The sequence below is a fragment of the Hemiscyllium ocellatum genome, chromosome 39 (genome assembly GCF_020745735.1).
Source record: "Hemiscyllium ocellatum isolate sHemOce1 chromosome 39, sHemOce1.pat.X.cur, whole genome shotgun sequence".
In the NCBI taxonomy this organism is placed as follows: Eukaryota; Metazoa; Chordata; class Chondrichthyes; order Orectolobiformes; family Hemiscylliidae; genus Hemiscyllium; species Hemiscyllium ocellatum.
In genome coordinates this window covers 4,047,854-4,067,648 of record NC_083439.1, presented here as the reverse complement: position 1 = coordinate 4,067,648, position 19,795 = coordinate 4,047,854, and the positions used below count along the sequence as shown (strand labels likewise).

At 41.1% G+C, this 19,795-nt stretch overlaps 1 protein-coding gene across 1 annotated transcript in view; it reads right to left on the bottom strand.

The window, feature by feature from the left end:
• strc1 (stereocilin 1) overlaps positions 1-19,795 on the bottom strand; it is a 71,049-nt gene that overhangs the window by 25,918 nt on the left and 25,336 nt on the right. The window contains exons 7-15 of the mRNA XM_060852843.1: positions 19,179-19,294; positions 17,233-17,365; positions 13,829-14,011; positions 13,449-13,487; positions 13,187-13,354; positions 6,844-6,981; positions 6,318-6,382; positions 4,744-4,867; positions 2,015-2,103 (exon numbers count right to left, since the gene is read on the bottom strand). Of these exons, the coding sequence (XP_060708826.1) occupies positions 2,015-2,103; positions 4,744-4,867; positions 6,318-6,382; positions 6,844-6,981; positions 13,187-13,354; positions 13,449-13,487; positions 13,829-14,011; positions 17,233-17,365; positions 19,179-19,294 (1,055 nt within the window). The remainder of the gene's footprint in view (positions 1-2,014; positions 2,104-4,743; positions 4,868-6,317; positions 6,383-6,843; positions 6,982-13,186; positions 13,355-13,448; positions 13,488-13,828; positions 14,012-17,232; positions 17,366-19,178; positions 19,295-19,795) is intronic.

Sequence of the window (19,795 nt, the reverse complement as noted above, 5' to 3'; positions counted from 1 at the left end):
ACCCAAAGCCCTCACTATTTTATACAACTTAATTACATCATCCCTCAGCCTCCTCTGATCAAAGCAGTCTTCTTATACCTGCAATTTACAAACCTTGGCAACATTCCTGTAAATCTCCTCTGTACTGTCTCTAAAGCAATTATGTCCTTCCTGTATTCGTGGTGACCAGAACGTACACATATCCTACCTGTGGCTTACATCCTTGATCTTGTATTCAATGCTTTGCGTAGTGAAGAAAAATGTCCCATTGCCTTCCTTACCACCTTAACTACCTGCCCTCCACTTTCTGGGGCTGTGGACATGCATTGCAAAGTTTCTCAATTCCTCGAGCCCTCTTCATACCCTCTCATTTATCACGTATTTCCTTGCTTTTATAACCTGTTTTTCTCCAAATTGAATTCCATTTGTTATATTTCCGTCCACTCAACTAAACAACTAATATCTTCCGAAAGCCAACAGCCATCCTCTTTATTACCAACTACACAGCCAATACTTGCATCATCCGCAAGGTTCACAGTCTGCCATGAGCGACTTGGTCAAATGCCTTACTAAAATCCATGTAGAAGGCATCGACCGCAATACCCTCACTAATCCTCCTTAATACTTCCTCAAATCTTGAATTAAGTTTGTAAGACCCAAGCTTCCCTTAACAAAACCATGATGACTATCCTTGACAAACCTCTGCCTCTCCAAGTAACAGTGAATCCTAGCTCTCAGTATTCATTCCAGTAATTTGCCTGTCACCAAGGTCAGACTGACTGGACTATAATAATTTAGTCTGACCCTTGCACCCTTTTTGAATAACACTACAAACTGTGCAGACTTCCAATCCTCTGGAGGGGTTTGGAAAATCATCCACATAGGATCTGCTATTTCCTCCTTGGTTTAACAGCCTAGATGCACTTCATTCAGCCCTACTGATTTATCCATGTTCAAGGAGGTCAATTCTGCCATTACTCTAACTAACCCTAACATGTCTATATATGCTTATTTCATCTAATATTTCACACTCCGCTTTCACCAGAACATCCTCCTTCATCTTTGAGAGGACAATAAAAAACTTACTTCAAACCCTGCCAAACTCATCTGCATTCATGTACAAGTTAACCACATACATCTCTGATACGGTCTAACCTTTCCTTAATCATCCTCTTGCTCACAATAGAGTAATAGAGACGTACAGCACAGAAATGGACCCTTCAGTCCAACTCGTCTATCCCAACTAGATATCCTAAATAAATCTAGTCCCATTTGCCACACTTGGCCCCAACCCTCTAAACCCTTCCTAGTCATATACCTGTCCAGATGCATTTTAAATGTTGTAAATCTACGAGGCTCCATCACTTCCTCTGGCAGCTCATTCCATACACACACCACCCTCTGGATCCCTTTTATATATTTCCCCTCTCACCTTAATCCTATGCCCTCTAGTTTTGGACTCTCCCACCTTGGGGTAAAGACCTCTCTATTTACTCTATCCATGCCCCTCGTGGATAGAGTAAACTGCCATGAGGTCATCTCTCAGCCTCGGACTTGCCAGGGGTGAGAGCCCCAGTCTATTCAACCTCTCTCTGTAACTCAAACCCTCCAACCCTTGCAACATCCTTGTAAATCTTTTTCAACCCTTTCAATAAAACATCTTTAAATCGTTAATTTTACCCTTTTTCATATTCTCTCTTTGCTTTCCTAATTTCCTTCTTAAAACCTAATCATAGAATCTAAATTTAGAACGACCCACATTGAATTGCCACTAACTTTGCTTTGAGGTGCTGTAACCAGTCACCTTTGTCAGATCATCTCTAAGCCTTGTATAGTTTGCCTTCTCCCAATTTAGAACATTTACTCCCATTCTACCTTTGTTCCTTTCCATATGACACTATATCTAAGTATATAATGATCACTGTTGGACTGACTGGTTGTTTCTGTGCTGTAAATAATTTGTAGTAGCTGTTTTCAAATCATATAGCAACCTTTACATACAGTTATTTTCAGTTGATATTAAATTGTTACTTACTGAAGGTCAAACAGCAGCTGAGGTCGCATGCTTTGCATGGTCTCCATGGAAAGGACAAACCCATTCATTGCTTCCAAAATGCAACTCCTCTGTTAAAATAAGGGCAAGATGTTGCCTTAAGTGTTTCAATATTACATTTAATCCTGGCAAATTTCAAAATGAGTGAAAATTCTTCCATGCTAGAGCTAACAGACAACCTTGTTCTGGTTTAATACATGGAATTAGAAAGCACAGGAAGAGGCTATTCAGCCCAAGATAACTGTGCTGGTGCTTTGAAAGACTATTCTAATTAGTCTCAAATCTCCTGTTATTTCACCATAGTCCTATAAAACATTATTCCTTTAACTCCTGCATGGCTTTTTTGTGCATCATTTTAAATCTATCACCTGTTTCTGACCTTTGCATTGCTGAGAAGTTTCTTTGCATCTACTCAAATCAAAATCCTTCATAGTTTGAACACCTCTGTTAAATCTTCTGTTTAGGAGAACAATCCCACACTTGTCATTCTTTCTACAGGGCGAAAGTGCCTTACCCCATTACCATTTTCAGAAATGATCTCTCCGAGGCCCTGACATCCCACCAAAGTGTGCTGTCTAAAATCAGACAGAATACTCTGACTGAAGTCTAACCAGCGTAATGTATTTGCTTTCATACCACATCTCTAATCTAAAGTCAAGGGTTCGGCAAAAAGACATTTTATCAGCTTGTACTGTCACCTTCAAATGGATATATACACCTCCAAGCCTTTCTATTCCTGCATGCCCTTTTACACCTGTACCATGTTGATTCTTTTGCGTAATCCAGCAGTATAAACAAAGATAGCGTAAGGAAACATTTTCCTTGCATCGTGAGTTGGTGTAATCTGGAATGTCCTTCCCCCTCAGAAGTCTGTAGTTCTTACTTTAAAGAGGATATACTTGCATTCGAAACAGGCAAGTGAAGGGTTTTTTTGGCTGATTCCTGGATGAGAGGACTTGTCTTATGAGGAAAGGTTGAACAGGTACAGCCTATAGTGGATTCTAAAAGAATGAGAAGTGATCTTCTTAAAGTGTGATGGAAACTGATTCAATAGTAACTTTCAAAATAGAAGTGGGTATTCTGATTCAAGACACACTTTTGAATCAGAATACCCACTTATAGGGAAGGGCAGGGGCGTGGGACTAAACTGGTAAGCTTTTTCAAACAGCTGGCACAGGCTAATAGGCCTAGTTGCCTAATTCTGAGCAGAATCAGAGTTATACCAACACACACTTTTGAATCAGAATTTCACTTAATGTCTTCCTCCCTTTATCCACCCAAATTGTTATTTTTCAAATAACAAGCTAACTCCTTTCTGAATCTCTCAATTGAACCTGTATCTACCACACTCTCAGTTAATGCACTGCATACTCTAATTATCCTGCCCTTTAGCACAACAGTCATGATAATTCTGAGAAGCTCTTGAGAAGTTTCTGACAGACATGGTGAAGAGCCCTGTGTGGCCAGGATAGGCCAGCTTGTGCAGCAGTGCTGCAGTTTTTCTGGTTTGCTGAAGCAATCAGGTGGAAGGAATAACTGGGTTCAAATCTAATGGTCCCTTTGTGGCTGACTGAAAACCTAATTTTTCCATCATTTGTTTTACAAACGAGGTCTTATGGCTTAGGTTAGAAAACAGGTTGGATTGTTCCATTTGGTGAATGGAATTCTATGCATCTTCCATCTTCCCAAAACGTGCTGAACTTTGACTGCTGGAGTACTGTGAACAGCTTTGGGCCCTTTTTTCAAGCAAAGACATACTGGCATTGGATGCAATCCGGAGAAGGCTCACCAGGCTGATCAATGGTTAGACTAAACTTAACTGTAAGCTTTGACATCAGTACCATGAGAAATATGTCAAATGCAAATAAATGGGAGTGGAGGGACTGATTAGCCACAATGTAAATGAACGGCAATAAAGGCTTCAGGGACTGAATGGTCTTTCTCTGTTTCTAAGTGAAGTTGCTGGTATTCCTGATTTGAAGATGCCAGTTTTGGACCTTACAACTAAGTTTAGTCTAAACAGAACATTCAAATAAGAATTAGTTTTTAATGGGCATTTGAAAGAAAGAGATGTTTACAGAATCCAAAACATATGATTCCACTAAATATGAGTAAAAGTAGACCATTCAGCCCTTCAAGCCTGCTGTGCCATCAATAAGATCAAGGCTGAACAAAAGAACTATAGAACTGCTGATTTCAGAAATTAGAAGCATAAACTGAAATTGCTGGGCAAACTCAGCAGGTCTGCTTAAATCTGTGGAGACAAAGCTGAGTCAACATTTTGGGTCCTGTGACCCTTCATCAGAACTGGATCAAGACTGTTGTGTTTGTCTTGAATTCTAAAACTGTGGTGCTGGAGGTCAAATCCGGATCACCCCCGCCAAATACCAGGATTTGAACCAGTGTCCCCAGAACATTTGCGTGTGCCTCAACTTTCTAAGTGAAGCAATAGTTGTTTATGTAATAATGATCAAGGTGCCATCAACTAATCTTTATACCAAAGATGCCTTTTCTTTGACTTTGGGGCAAATGATAACACTGCAAAAATATGTTTGGAGGAATGACTGAACAGTGTGAAGGAGTTAGATGAATGCAGCAATAAAAGGAAAACTGGTGAAGTGTAACAACAGGGTAACCATTGGTAGTTACATCAACCAGGGAATTTATTCAGTAACAGGACTGTGATGCATGCAGAGGGCACCCAAACTTACCAGAGGCACTGGCATTTCAATTGGTAAATCCCGGAAAAATTGTAGCAATGTCAGAAGTGCACTGGGCGTGATCAGATGTTTCAGAGTCAGACAATCCACACCACGTGCCACAAATCCAAGAGAACTAAAAAATGTAAAAGATGTTAAAATAAGTCAACATCGTCCTGATGAAGGGCTTTTGCCAAAAACATCGATTTTCCTGCTCCTCGGATGCTGCCTGACCGGCTGTGCTTTTCCAGCACCACTTTAATCTAGATTCTAATTTCCAGCATCTGCAGTTCTCACTTTTGCCATCGTCAATTAGACCAGTAATTGAAAAGCTTATAAAACCAGCATTATAAATTGCAAGGTGGCATTTAACCTCCAAACATTTATTGTGTCTTTTTGTAACCACATGTATGCACGCCATTAGGTAAAGACCTTCTGTAATGGTTTAATGTGTGAATCATGCTGCTGATCAGGTAGGGGCTAGATTCAAGGTCTGTACCAGGGCAGCTGAGAGAATTCTACAACTGCCCTCAGTTACCCCAAGCTATGGAGATGAAGGAACTGCTAAGATCTGTACTTCTGACTTAGCAAGCAGTAAAAACTGTTCAAGAATGTGATGACTGGACAACGTGCAGCACCATTCACAACTACTTAGACACTGAAGCAGCATATCTAAATGAAACAAGAGTTGGGCAACAATCAAATTTGTGCTGGTAAGATTCAGGCAATGAACATCTCCAAAAAGACAAAATCTAACCATCACTCCTTGATGTTCAACGGTATTACCATCACTGAATCTAACACAATCAACATCATGGGGGTTATCATGGATCAGAAACTGAACTGGGCCAGCCATATAAATTCTATAGCTACAAGAGTAAGTCGGAGGCTAGAAAGTCTTTAGGGAGCAAACTGTCTCTGCACTTCCTGTCCAAAATCTACAGGATCCTCATCCGGAGTGTGATGGAATATTCCCTGAATAGATGCAGCTCCAACAACACTCATGAAACTTAACACCATCTAGAACAAAGCAACTCACTTGATTGGCATTCTATCCATTATCCTCATGTTCACTTCCTTCAGCATCAATGCACAGTGACAGCAGTATATATCATCTACAGGATGCACTGCAGTAACTCACCAAAGTTTCTTTGACTGCATCTTCTAAACTCCGCCAAATTGAATGACACTAGACGCATGGAAACACCACTACCTGCAAGCTCCCCTCCAATCTATTCTCTGAACTATATTACCATTCCTTCACTGTTGCTGCATCAAAACCCTGAAGCTCAAATCTTAAAAGCATTGTAGGGTAATCAGTACCTCAAGGATGGCAGCACCTCAAAAAGACAGCTCATCACCTTCTCAAAGGCAGTTAAAGATGGTAATAAATGCTGGTTAAGCTCATGATGTACACAGCCCATGAACATATTTTAAAAATAAGTTTCAGAGTTGCTATTCATTCACCAAAAACAACCCAATGACTATTTCTAGATATAGATATTGTGCTATCATGCGGTAGCTGGTCTTCAATAAACTCTATAGCTCATGTACTTCATGTCTAGAAAAAGAACAGAGCAACTTACATGAAAAGATCTTTGGTCATATTGTGGCCATTTGCTTCTAAGACTTTTCTAAACAGCATTTGTGCCTGCAACATAGGGAAAAACAACTTCTTGAAGCATCAAGTGATATACCAATAACTTCTTTTAATTTCTACATTCACAATTCTGAACACAGCTAAGCCTTTACTTACAAAAAACCTTTAACACTTGGTCCCCTCCTGAACTCTAACTATAGTTACTACCTTTGATTTCCCTCAAATGGCAACTCTTCAGGAGTAAGAAAAAGAGCGCTAAAAAGCTATTCCAGGACAGGTGGCTTCCCACCAAATCCAAGTTTGTCTGTATCCAGAATGCACACCTGTACATTTCCAGGATGAGTTTCCAGACAGGGCTCAGGAGCAAGAGCCCTGTCTTGTCTCTTGTACCTTAACTCAAATACTTCTTGCTGTAACAAGCTGGGCTACAAAGGAGAAGTGCACATTTATACTTTACAACAGGACTTCAGAGAAAGCTAGTCAAAAGGTGATTGCCAAATTGAAAACATTACCTGTTGCACAGACCATTTCATCTGGCTGGTGACATTGACATTGGACAACAACATGGTCAACTTTGATCTCAAAGTTATTAGAGGAACATCTTTTATAAGAGAATCCAAACCTTTGATCCACTTCATATTGCCAGAAGCCTAACAAAAACACAATGTTGAAATGCATTGTTTTAAAAACAAAAGAGACTGAAACATTCATTTCTGCCCTTAATATTAGCATACTCAGTAAAATGGTTTTAGCATTGCTGTGGTGGAAGGGACGCAGTATAACTACGGTGCCTCAGATGTGGAACCACCTGAAGGAGTCTCACCCTGCTTGGCTTTAGCTGATCTCAGTTGGGACAGTAGCAGAGAGGTTTCAATTGGCCTCAGTATTAATAGACTTAGAATAAAATCTCTACAGTGTGGAAAGAGGCCATTTGACCCAAACAGTTTGCACCAACCCTCTAAGGAGCACTCCATCCTATCCATTTAACCGCTGCATTTACAATGGCAACCCACCTAACCTGCACACCTCTGGGCAATTTAGCATGGCCAACCCGCCCAACCAATTCATTTATTGACTGTGGGAGAAACCAGAGCTCCCGGAGGAAACCCACACAGACAAGGGGAGAATGTGCAAACTGCACACAGACAGTCACCCAACGCTGGAATTGAACCCCGATCCCTGGCACTGAGACAGCAGTCTAGCCACTGAGCCACTATGCCACCAAAACCTGTAGGAGAAAATGTTTACAGCTGGAATTTCTGACTACTATCCAGGGAGCTACACGTGTGGGCATCAAAGAAGATTAATAAAGATTCAGTTGTGATGTTTCCACACACCAAGCTGCCTGCCAGCAACCACCACCTGCATGTAAGTCTGCTCGCTGAGCTGGAAGGCGCATTTTCAGATGTTTCATCACCATACTAGGTAACATCTTCAGTGAGCCTCCAGTGAAGCACTAGTGTTATGACCCGCTTTCTATTTATGTCTTTAGGTTTCCTTGGGTTGGTGATGTCATTTCTTGTTGTGACATCATTTCCTATTCTTTTTCTCAGAGGATGATAAATGGGATCCAAGTCAATATTTTTGTTGATAGAGTTCGGTCAGAATAAGACCTAAGACATAGGAGTGGAAGTAAGGCCATTCGGCCCATCGAGTCCACTCCGCCATTCAATCATGGCTGGTGGGCATTTCAACTCCACTTACCAGCGTTCTCCCCGTAGCCCTTAATTCCTCGAGACAACAAGAATCTATCAATCTCAGCCTTGAAGACAATTAGCGTCCCGGCCTCCACTGCACTCCGTGGCAATGAATTCCATAGGCCCACCACTCTCCGGCTGAAGAAATGTCTCCGCATTTCTGTTCTGAATTGACCCCCTCTAATTCTAAGGCTGTGTCCACGGGTCCTAGTCTCCTCAATTAACGGAAACAATTTCATAGCGTCCACCTTTTCCAAGCCATGTATTATCTTGTACGTCTCTATTAAGTCTCCCCTCAATCTTCTAAACTCCAACGAATACAATCCCAGTATCCTCAGCCGTTCCTCATATGTTAGACCTGCCATTCCAGGGATCATCCGTGTGAATCTCTGCTGGACACGCTCCAGTGCCAGTATGTCCTTCCTGAGGTGTGGGGACCAAAACTGGACACAGTACTCCAAATGGGGCCTAACCAGAGCTTTATAAAGTCTCAGTAGCACATCTCTGCTTTTATATTCCAACCCTCTTGAGATAAGAGACAACATTACACTCGCTTTCTTAATCACGGACTCAACCTGCATGTTTACCTTTAGAGAATCCTCGACTAGCACTCCCAGATCCCTTTGTACTTTGGCTTTACTAATTTTCTCACCATTTAGAAAGAATGCCATGCTTTCAGGAATTCTCGTGCAAGTCTCGGTTTGGCTTGACCTAGAATGGATGCGCTGTCCCAGTCAAAGTGGTGCCCTTCCTCGTCTGTATGTAAGGACTAGTGAAAGCTGGTCATATCCTTTTGTGGCTAGTTGATGTTCATGTATCCTAGTGGCTAGTTTTCTGCCTGTTTGTCCAATGTAGTGTTTGTTACAGTTCTTGTACAGTATTTTGTAAGTGACATTAGTTTTGCTTGTTGCCTGTATAGGGTCATTTAAGTTCATTAGCTGATGTTTTTAGTTCCTCTTTGTAGTTCCTCTGTGCTGCAGTGTGCACTGGCTCATTGAAATGCAGCTAATTCTAATGCAGCTTCGTTTTTGAGTATTAGGATAATTTCTTCATTCGTTCAGCACTTGGTCTGTATATGGTATTTTCCTGTAGACACTGGTTTAAGCTTCCCACTGTCTGTTCGCTCTACTGCGACATCTAGGAATGGCAGTTTGTTGTTGTTTTCCTCCTCTTTAGTGAATGTTATGCCAGTAGGGGTATTATTGATGGTCTTGAAGGTTTCCTCTAATTTGTTCATTCAGTGATAACAAAGGTGCCATCCACATAGCGGATCCAAAGTTTGGGTTGGATGGTTCGCACAGCTGTTTGTTCGAATCTCTGCATTACTGCCTCTGCAAAGAACCCTGATATTGGAGATCCCATGGGTGTTCCGTTGGTCTGTCTGTAGGTTTTATTATTGAAAGTAAAATGGGTGGTAAGGCATAGGTCCACTAGCTTGACAATATTGTCTTTGCTGATGAAGTTGGTGGCGTCTGGTGATGTGTCTTTCGTTCTCCTAATAATGTAGGCAGTGTTGCTTTGGCCAGGTTGATGTTGATGGATGTGAACAGGGCAGTCATGTCAAAGGAGACCATTATTTCATCCTCTGTTATCTTGGTGTCTTTGATGGTCTTCAGGAATTCTTGGATGGAGTGAATGGAGTGTCATGAGTCTTCTACTAAGTATTTTCATCTTTGGTGTAGCTCCTTGGCTAATTTGTACATTGGTATTCCAGGTAGCGAGACTATCGGCCTGAAGTAGTGTTCCTGGTTTGTGAATTTTGGGCAATCCATAGAAGCATGATGTGTTGGATCCGTCTGGTTTCATTTTTTGGAAGTCTGTCTTGTTTAATTCTCCAGATTTCTAAAATTCTTTTGAGTAAGGCTGTGATTCAGCTCTCTATCTGTGGGGTTGGGTCTATTGCCACCTGTTGGTAAGCATCGGTATCTGCAAGCAGTACATTCACTTTCTCAATATAGTCTAAGTTTAAAAGAGAAAGTGAGGACTGCAGATGCTGGAGATCAGAGTTGAAAATGTGTTGCTGGAAAAGCGCAGCAGGTCAAGCAGCATCCAAGGAGCAGGAGAGTCGACGTTTCGGGCAAGAGCCCTTCTTCAGGAATCTTCGTGAAGAAGGGCTCATGCCCGAAACATCGACACTACTGCTCCTTGGATGCTGCCTGACCTGCTGCGCTTTTCCAGCAACACACTTTCAGCTCTGTTAAGTTTAAAATGACTGTAAAGTGTGCTTTGGCTGCAAGTAGGATAGCAATGTTTTTGTCTTTGAGTCCTTCTAGTGCTTTCCTTTCTTGTGTATTGAGTGCGTTTTCTTCCTTTTTCATGCTTAATGTTGGTGCAACTGTCTGATGGTTTGCTGGGTTTTTTCTGCGAGTTCTTTTGTCTTTCACTGTTGTTTCTAATGCTGCTAAGATATCTTTCTTGTCCACATCCTGCAAATTGTGATTTAATCCTCTCACTAAGACGGCTTTTTCAGTTTCTATTAAGGGTCAGTAAGATAAGTTGTTAATCCAGGCTTCTAGGTTGTCTGTGCTGTTATTTTGTGTGAGTTTGTTGAGTTTTTTCTGCAGGTCTAGTTTTTTTCATTTTCTGTGTTTTTCGCTGTCTAATGTCTATGGTTCGTTCTACTGTGTCTGTCTATTCACGTCAGTGAGGAAAGTATTTTGGTGCAAAATTTCCTGGTTGGATTTACGGAGTCTGTTGTGGGCATCATTAATCAGTTCTCTAAGCAATCTTGGATCTGCTATTCTTTTGACTAGTGGGGTGTTAAGTGGAGGTTTGTATTTAAGACATTTCGGTAGCGTCTGTTTCCTTAGGCATTTGTGCAGCAAGTACAACTGTTCGTGCGGGTGGCGCTCTGTTGGATGGTGCTGGTTTCCTATTTTTGGGCCAGTTTTAGCATATTGCGCCCATAGGCGTTAGCAAGTTTTGAGAGGATTTGTAGGTCAGGTTGAGGTTCTGGATGTAAGTTTACTCCCTGACCTGGAAGGTTTGTTTTCAGACGTTTCGTCACCGTACTAGGTATCATCAGTGAGCCTCCGGTGAAGCACTGGTGATATGACCCGCTTTCTATTTATAAACACATGCATCTGCCTATCTCTGACCATCACACTCATCATGCATGATTGGTTCATAGGAGTATAATAGCGGTAAGTAAAGTCTCCTATCCAGTGACTTATAACATTCAGCATAAGAAGGGTGAAAATGGAGGAAAAGAGAGGGAACAAAACAATCTTCTGAATCAAACGATTATTGGCAAAACTATATCCAAATTGGAAAGGATAGCATTTAATATAATTAAGAAAGTGGCTAACGAGCCTGATTTAGAAGACAGATTTCCATGATCAGGTTACCGAGCAGTCCACTATTACCAAATCCTGACAAATGAATGGTTTAGGTGTCCGGCTTACTGTAAACTTGAGAACTTGTTCTTGGCCCATGTTCAGATAAGGTGTCAGAATACCTTAACTAATCATTCATCTCTATCAGTTTCAGTTATCGTTCGCAAAGAAACTTCACACTGCCAAATCCCTTTATAAACCATAGCCTTATCAATTATTCAGGGCCCTTCCAGCACAAAGCCCTATGCTCTGCTACATTTATCAACCGATACTTCCTAATAAATGTGATCAAATATTAAAATTATTTTAAATGTTAGTTCCCTGGTGTAAATGATAATGAGTCAAAATCATCTTCCAACACAAAGTTGGAATTGAGAAGGTGTGATCCAACTTCCCAGAGATAAAAATGAATATACAGCTTCTTATGGAGAAGCTGGACATTGTAGAAATAGGGTTGGTCTGTACAGAGTAAGCAGATCAGTGAAGGTGAAGAGATGGTGCTCAAAATAAAATATGAATCTGATTGAGTAAATGAGAACAAACGGATTCCAGTGGTAGAAGAGGCAGTAAGCAGACAGCACAGCTTCAATATGAACAGCAAAAGAACCGGCGGTGACGGAAAGAGCTTATGTAGAGCTTATGCTTGAAATTGCAACTGTCCTGCTCCTCAGATGCTGTCTGACCAGCTGTGCTTTCCCAGCACCACACTTTTTGACTCTGATCTCCAGCATCTGCAGCCCCCATTTTTTCCTGGACTTAATGATTCAAGTTTTATGACAATTCTACTTTGTTTAAAACAGCAATTTTCCTTCAACATTTCTCTACAGGCTCCCAACCTTCAAACTCTTAAAAATGTCAGTTTGACTCAGTGGCAGCACTCCTGCCTCTAGATCAGGGGTCAAGCTTTATTTCACAGTTTGAGAATGTAATTTAGGTTGGCAGTGCAGGGTAGCACAAAGGGAGATGGCCCTCTCTTTTGAAGTTGACATTGAATTACAAACCTGTCTACCTGTTCAGGTGAATGTTATGGATCAGTTTGAAAAGGAAGGCAGCTGTCCTAGCTGTCAATTCCTCTCCTAACAAAACAGATAAGCTGGTTAGTTTTATTTCCAATACAGGGCACCAAGCCATCTAAAACCTGGAACCCTGTATCCCTCCTGACACCAGTTACATGAGCACAGTTAAATGTGCACCTAGTAAGGGTTGAATGCTTTTTTTAAACTAAAGAGTGGTGACATTTTCTTAGGATCTCTCCTGCCTTATTTTGGAAATTTGATAGATTAGGGAATACTGAAATTGAAATTTCAACTGCCTAAATCAATGGGGAAAGAAAGAAGGAAAGAAAAACAAATAATGTGCATTTCCAAATGTCCTTTTACAAGCTCAGAATGCCTCAAAGAACCTTACGGGCAATGAAATATTTCTTAATGAGTGCACTGCTGTAATACATATGTAATTATAGCCAATTTGCAGACAAGCCCCCACAAACAGTCATGTGACTGTGATCAGAAATGATTTTGGTTGAGGGAAAAATATTGACGAAGATTCCAGGAAGAAGGCCCCTACTTTTCTAGAAATGCTACCAGGGCATATTTTATATCCACTGGAGCCTCAGCTAAAAGTCTCAACCAAAAGGCAGCCTCTTCAACAAAGGGAGTAATCTGTGGAGAGTTTCGGCTTAACCACCTGGAGTACAACTTAAACCACAATTTTCTAAGAAGCGAGGAAGTTACCCACTGAGTTAGGTCTGATGCTAAGATGGAAAGCATCGCAATGACAATGAGGAAAAGGGAAATGGTGAGAGACAATTTTCCACTACTAACCCATAGCTTGTTTACAATGATCAGCTTCTGAACAGGACTGAGTTTCCATTCATACTCTGCCATACTGGGCATGGCATGCACCAGTAAAGCTGTCGGAATGACTCGCAGAATTGAAGGGCTGAGACCAGTTACTAACGAGCCCAGGTTGCTCAGCAACTCCTCTGTAATCTACAGAGAGAAACAGACTGTGAACAATGCTTCAAATCAAATCCACAAACTGACGGGCACAAACCAGTTTCCTTCAAATCAATGTAATACTTACCGATGCATTTTGAAGTATCTTGTCAGTTATTTCCCTTGCCTGAAATAAATGTTATAAATATTACTGTTTAATTTCTAAGAAATCACTGCGTTGGAGTTGTGTTGGAATTGCTGAATCTCAAAGTGCTTTAAAGCTATCGTTCCACAACCCATTGAGAATATAATGTTTTTTTGCCAGCCAATTATTCCCTCCTCACCTGCTCCCTTCCCAACATCATCACAGACCCTATCTTCCCTTCTCCTGTCACAAGGCAAGATGTTCATTTTCTCTTGGCTCTCTACCCAAACACAAGCATGAGAACAACAGTTCAAAATAATTTGTTAAAATATACTTGGGTCTCTGTGCAAAACATTATGAAGCAAAGTTAAAAAAAAAATTACCTGCGCAGGAGAAAAAGTCATTGCACTGAGTTCCGGAAGCATTCCTTGTATTTGTGCAGGTTGAAGTTGTTTTATGAAGGACAACCCAAGGATTGGAAGAAGGCCAGCCATACTTAATAATTCATCATGCATCAAGATTTCTTGGTTGGTTACACTGGTTGTTCTGACCAAAACCTCTGTGAGCTGTACAAGGGAGGAAGAAGATTCCTAACAGTATGCAAGCAGTTTTAGACTTTTCTAAAAACATTTCCAGATACCTCTAAAATACTTCACAGCATGGATTACCACGCGTCAGGGGGTAACAAAGCATGGTGCAAAATGAGCATCAGGGAAAATGAAACAAGAGGTGAATGCAATGTTCATTATTCACAAGACTTTTCAGTAACTTTCAGAGAAACAGCTCATGGTAAATCACAGAAGAAGCTGTTTTGCTTTTCTTATTATCCTGTATAGAGACCCTTTGCTGTAAATCTCAGTGTCACCCATGCTGACATGAAAGTTAACAAAAATAAAAGCTTCTTCAATATGATGGTGGTAAATAATAAAGGTTTTTGTTAAGTAATGATACATTGGATTATTAATATATAAATTAACATACGAGCATTCACACACACTAAGGTAAAAGCTGTCTTAGTTCCAGAGGACCATCAGGCTCTTTGCTCATTACAGATGATTGGTGGTGAATTTAATCTGAGGGTGATCAGGCTGCAAGGTGAGACATGGAGAAGGCAAGACCTTCATGGTAACCTCAGTAGATGTAGAAATTGAACCCACACTGCTGCCTTCACTCTGTATTACAGACCAGGCATCCAGCCAACTGAACTAACCAATCCTTTGTTACAACATGATTAAATTGTGAATGGATAGAATTTGCTGGTTGACAATTGGACATCTCACCATTTTTGAAGATTTACATACTAATCGGGCATTTAAAAGTTTACTGCAGAAAGTTGGGGCTTATAATTAAAAGCATAAGCACTCTTAACCTTAGAGGTTTATACAATCATGAGGGGCATAGGTAAGATGAATAGGCAAGGTCTTTTCCCCAAAATACAGGAGTCCAGAACTAGAGGGCATAACTTTAAGAGGAGAAGGGAAAGATTTGAAAGGAATCTGAGAGGCAACATTTTCACACAGAGGGTGGTGCGCTTGCAGAACTGCCAGAGGAAGTGGTAGGAGCGGGAACATTTAATTATAACATTCTAAAGACATGGATAGGAAATGATTTGGAGATGCTGGTGTTGGACTGGGGTGTACAAAAGTTACAAATCACACAATACCAGGTTATAGTCCAACAGGTTTAATTGGAAGAACACTAGCTGTTGGAGTGTCGCTCCTTCATCAGGTGGTTACGGCGCTCCGAAAGTTAATGCTTCCAATTAATCCTGTTGGACTATAACCTTATTTGGAGATGCTGATGTTGGACTGGGGTGTACAAAGTTAAAAATCACACAACAACAGGTTATAGTCCAACAGGTTTAATTGGAAGCACACTAGCTTTCAGATCGACGCTCCTTCATCAGGTGATAGTGAAGTGCTCGATCGTAACACAGAATTTAAAGCAAAAATTTGCAGCAGTGATGTAACTGAAATTATACATTGAAAAAACTGATTGTCTGTTAAGCCTTTCATCTGTTAGAATACAGTGATAGTTTCACTTGGTGTTGTGTGATTTGTAACCTTGGATAGGAAAGGCTGAGATGGATATGAGCCAAATACAGGCAAGTGGGACTAGTTCGGTTTAGGAAACCTGGCCAGAATGAGGAGTTGGGCTGTGCTGGATGATTTGGTTACATGACAATTGTTAATGCAATGCCACTAAATCTCACTGGCTCAGGAACTGCTAGAGATTTTTAACAAGCAAAATCTATTTTTTCTTCTCTTGCATCTCTCCCTCTCTGTTGTTCTGATGTGACTAATTCACCTGATTTCTTGGTTTTGTGACTGTTATTTCTCTAGGAGTAAGATTGATGGCTCCATCATTCACAAAGGTCACCAGTGTCCTGTTGCTCTTGTGGTATGATTATCAGCTCACGCTTCTAGCAAAAATATTACCCAGAGTCATAGAGATGTCCAGCATGGAAACCCTTTCCAACTCATCCATGCCGACCAGATATCCTACATTAATCTAGTCTCATTTACCAGTACTTGGCCCATATCCCATATCCCTTGCTATTCATATACCTATCAGAGGCCTTTTAAATGTTGTAATTGTACCAGTCTCCACCACTTCCTATAGCAGCTCATTCCATACACACACCACCCTCTGGGTGAAAATATTGCCCCTTAGCTCCCTTTTAAATCCTTCACCTCTCATCTTGGACTTCCCCATCCCAGGGAAAAGACCTTGTCTATTCACCACTCATGATTTTAAAAGTCTCTGTAAGGTCACCCATCAGCCTCAGACACTCCAGGGAAAAAAGCCCCAGCCGATTCAGCCTCTCCCTATAGCTCAAATCCTCCAACCCTGGCAACATCCTTGTAAACCTCGTCTGAACTCTCAAGTTTCATAACATCCTTCCGATTTGGAGACCAGAATTGCACGCAATATTCCAAAAGTGGCCTAACCAATGTCCTGTACAGCTGCAACATGACTTCTTAAACCCCAGACTCAATTGCACAGACCAATAAAGATAAGCACATCAAACGCCTTCTTACTATCCGATCTACCTGCCAAAACACTTTTTAGGAACTATGAACCTGCACTGCAAAGTCTCTTTGCTCAGTAACACACTCCAGGACCTTACCATTAAATGTCTAAGCCCTGCCCTGATTTGCCTTTCAAAAATGCAGCACCTCACATTTATTTAAATTAAACTCAACATGACACTCCTCAATCCATCGGCCCATCTGATCAAGATTCTATTGTACTCTGAGGTAACCATCTTCGCTGCCCACTACATTTTAAAATTCTGATGTCATTTATAAACTTACTAATCATACCTCCTATGTTCACATCAAAATCATTTATATAAGTGATGAAAAGCAGTGGACCCAGCACTGATCCTTGTGCACGCCGTTGGTCACAGGCCTTCAGTTTGAAAAACAACCCTCCACCTCCACCTTTTGTCTTCTACCTTCGAGCCACTTCGATATCCAAATGGCTAGTTCTCCGTGTAGTCCATGTGATCTAACCTCACTAACCAGTCTACCACAAGGAACCTTGTCAAACACCTTACTGAAGTCCTTATAGATCATGTTCACTGCCTGCCCTCATCAACCGTCTTTGTTACTTCTTCAAAAAACTCAATTTAGTGAGACATGATATCCCATGCACAATGTCATGTTGACTATCCCTAATCAGTCCTTCCCCTTCCATATATATGCAAACTTTGTCCCTCAGGATTATCTCCAACAATTGGATTAGGGTCTGGACAGGGTCTCAATGATAGAGGTTAACTCACCAATTCATTAGGAACAAAGATTTGATCCCCAATGCATTTCAGTATCTGTTTCTTGATGATATCAAACACTTGCAGATTCTGTTTGTAGAATCTTAGGTCCTGGGTAGTTGCAGAACATATCAATCTGCCGAGTCTAAAAATGGGAAAAAAAAATACCAGTGAGAGATACCTGTTAAATTAAGAAGGGATGCATCTATTTTTCAATTGCATGCAACATTTATTTGCCCATTCCTTTAAAAGAGAGAATACTTGAATAGGAAGAAATTAAAGAAAATTCAAGGGCTAGGAAAGATCACATTGTCTACTGAAGCTGCTGTGCTTTGTACTTCAAGGTTGTGAATCCATACCACTCCGACCTGATCAAAAACATGCATTTAGCCAGGAGTTTCTTCAAGCACTATATGTAACTTTTTAAAGTTTTAATTTTTTAGTTTTTACTAACCTCTAGTTATATTATTTAGTACAAAAGACTGGGAATAGCAAAGAAGAGTTGCAGAAAATAAAAACAAGAGTTAAAAGACAGGGCACCACAGAAGTAAGAGTCCAAGATGTAGTACTGGGGCTGACCACGTCAAGAGCTACACTAGTGAACCAAAGGTTCTGAAGAAGGGCTTATGCCCGAAACATCGATTCTCCTGCTCCTTGGACGCTGCCTGACTTGCTGCGCTTTTCCAGCAACACATTTTTCAACCAAAGGTAAGGATGCTCAGCTGTTAGACAATCAAAAAGGACACAAAAAAAGAGTGGAACTCTTTTAGGAGATCCTCAACAAGCATGACCCCAGTTCCTTATTTGGGTTCAGTGACAGCACTGCAGCACGGGATGTCCACTAGGAAGCAATCATGTCAGGGATTCAAAGAGCCAAGAAAAAAACTGAAGGCAAACCTGGCACCTGGAATTGACAGGATAGCAACAAAGCAGTATACACATGGTAAGAACACTATCAGAGTTCAGAAGATCAACAAGATAGGGGCAGCATGATGGTTCAGTGGTTAGCACTGCTGCCTCACAGTGCCAGGGACCTGGGGTCAATTCCAGCTTTGAGCGACTGTGTGTGAAGTTTGCACATTTTCCCTATATCTGCATGGGCTTCTGCCAAATACTCCAGTTTCATTCCACAGTCCAAAAACGTGCAGATTACATGGATTAGCTATGCTAAATTGTCCATAGTGTGCAGGCTAGGTGAATTAGCAGGGTAGAAGCGGAGTCATGGGGATAGGGTAGGAGGCCAAGGCTTGGTTTGTGTGGAATGCTGTTGGGAGGGTCAGTGCAGACCTAATCAACTGAATGGCCTCTTTCCACACTGCAGGGATCCTATGTTTCAGATCGGGACAACAAAGGTCATTTTGAGGTGAAAAGTAGTTGCCAAGTTGCAAATGGGAATCTCAGTGACTGCAACAACTCATAGGTTACAACAGTGCTGTCAGTATGTGGATGGATCATCAACAGACTGAAAGCAGAAGCAAACATGCTTCATGAAGAACAGACAGGGATGGCAGATCATACAAGATCTTTATGCTCGGCAACATTACAGTACAATGTCTTGAGTAACAGAAGTGATTAGTTAAAATTAATTTAAATGTGTTTATTAAAACGTTTTCATGCTTTTCCAAGAGAATAAAGCATATTTTGATTTCACTGGGTGCATATTAGGTGGCGGCATATGGGAGAGGGGATTAACAGTATCTAAACATTTTTCAGTATCCATGGGAAGTGGATGGTGAGGACTTAGCATATCTTAACTAAGCCATTCATTATTTTCTGCGTTCAACAAGGTCCCTCAACTGTATCCTCTCAAGCCTGAGAGCCTAACCTTGTCTCCTCACACATTCCTTGGAACCTTACTTATTGACCTTCTCTACAACATTGCCAACACTCACACATCCAACTTGTACCTAATTTCCAGCCGAAAATCAGTAAGTCTCTCAAGTGACTGCATTACTTACGACTCAAACTCAGAAGCTGTCATTGGGCTTCCCTCTTTTAAGATGCTATGAATGACAAACCTTTCCTGGACTGTCGTTAAATTATTCATCAACAGCACATTCAACGAGTTGAGTATCTGGGAATACAGTTAAAAAAAAGATTAAGGAAAGCAGTCAGCTCACTCAGTAGTTCCACTCAGAGTTTTGTAACTAGCACAAACATTCCACATAACAAACTCCATCAGTTAGCAGTCTCATAGACTATGCAAACAAGAGAGCAAATTACTGTTAGGAACTTGACAGCAAATCATTTCCCGATGCAGAGATGGGCGAGGGAAGGGATTTGCAGGAAAGTGGGAGCATTTGCATGGCAACATCCCATTCCAGAGACTTGAACACAACATCTAGACAGATGCTGCAATGCAGTAATGATGACGTGCGGCACTCTCAAAACACTAAATTTTGGATAAGATCATAAACTTAGGCTTAATCAATCCTCTCAGATGGAGGCAAAGGATCCTGTATTATTGTTCTGAAAAAGTGTAAGGTAATTTGTCACAGTCAAATGATCAATGCATGTTCCTGAAACATTAAAAAATGATATGCTCATGAACAAACTTGTCTGGGGGCGGGTGGGG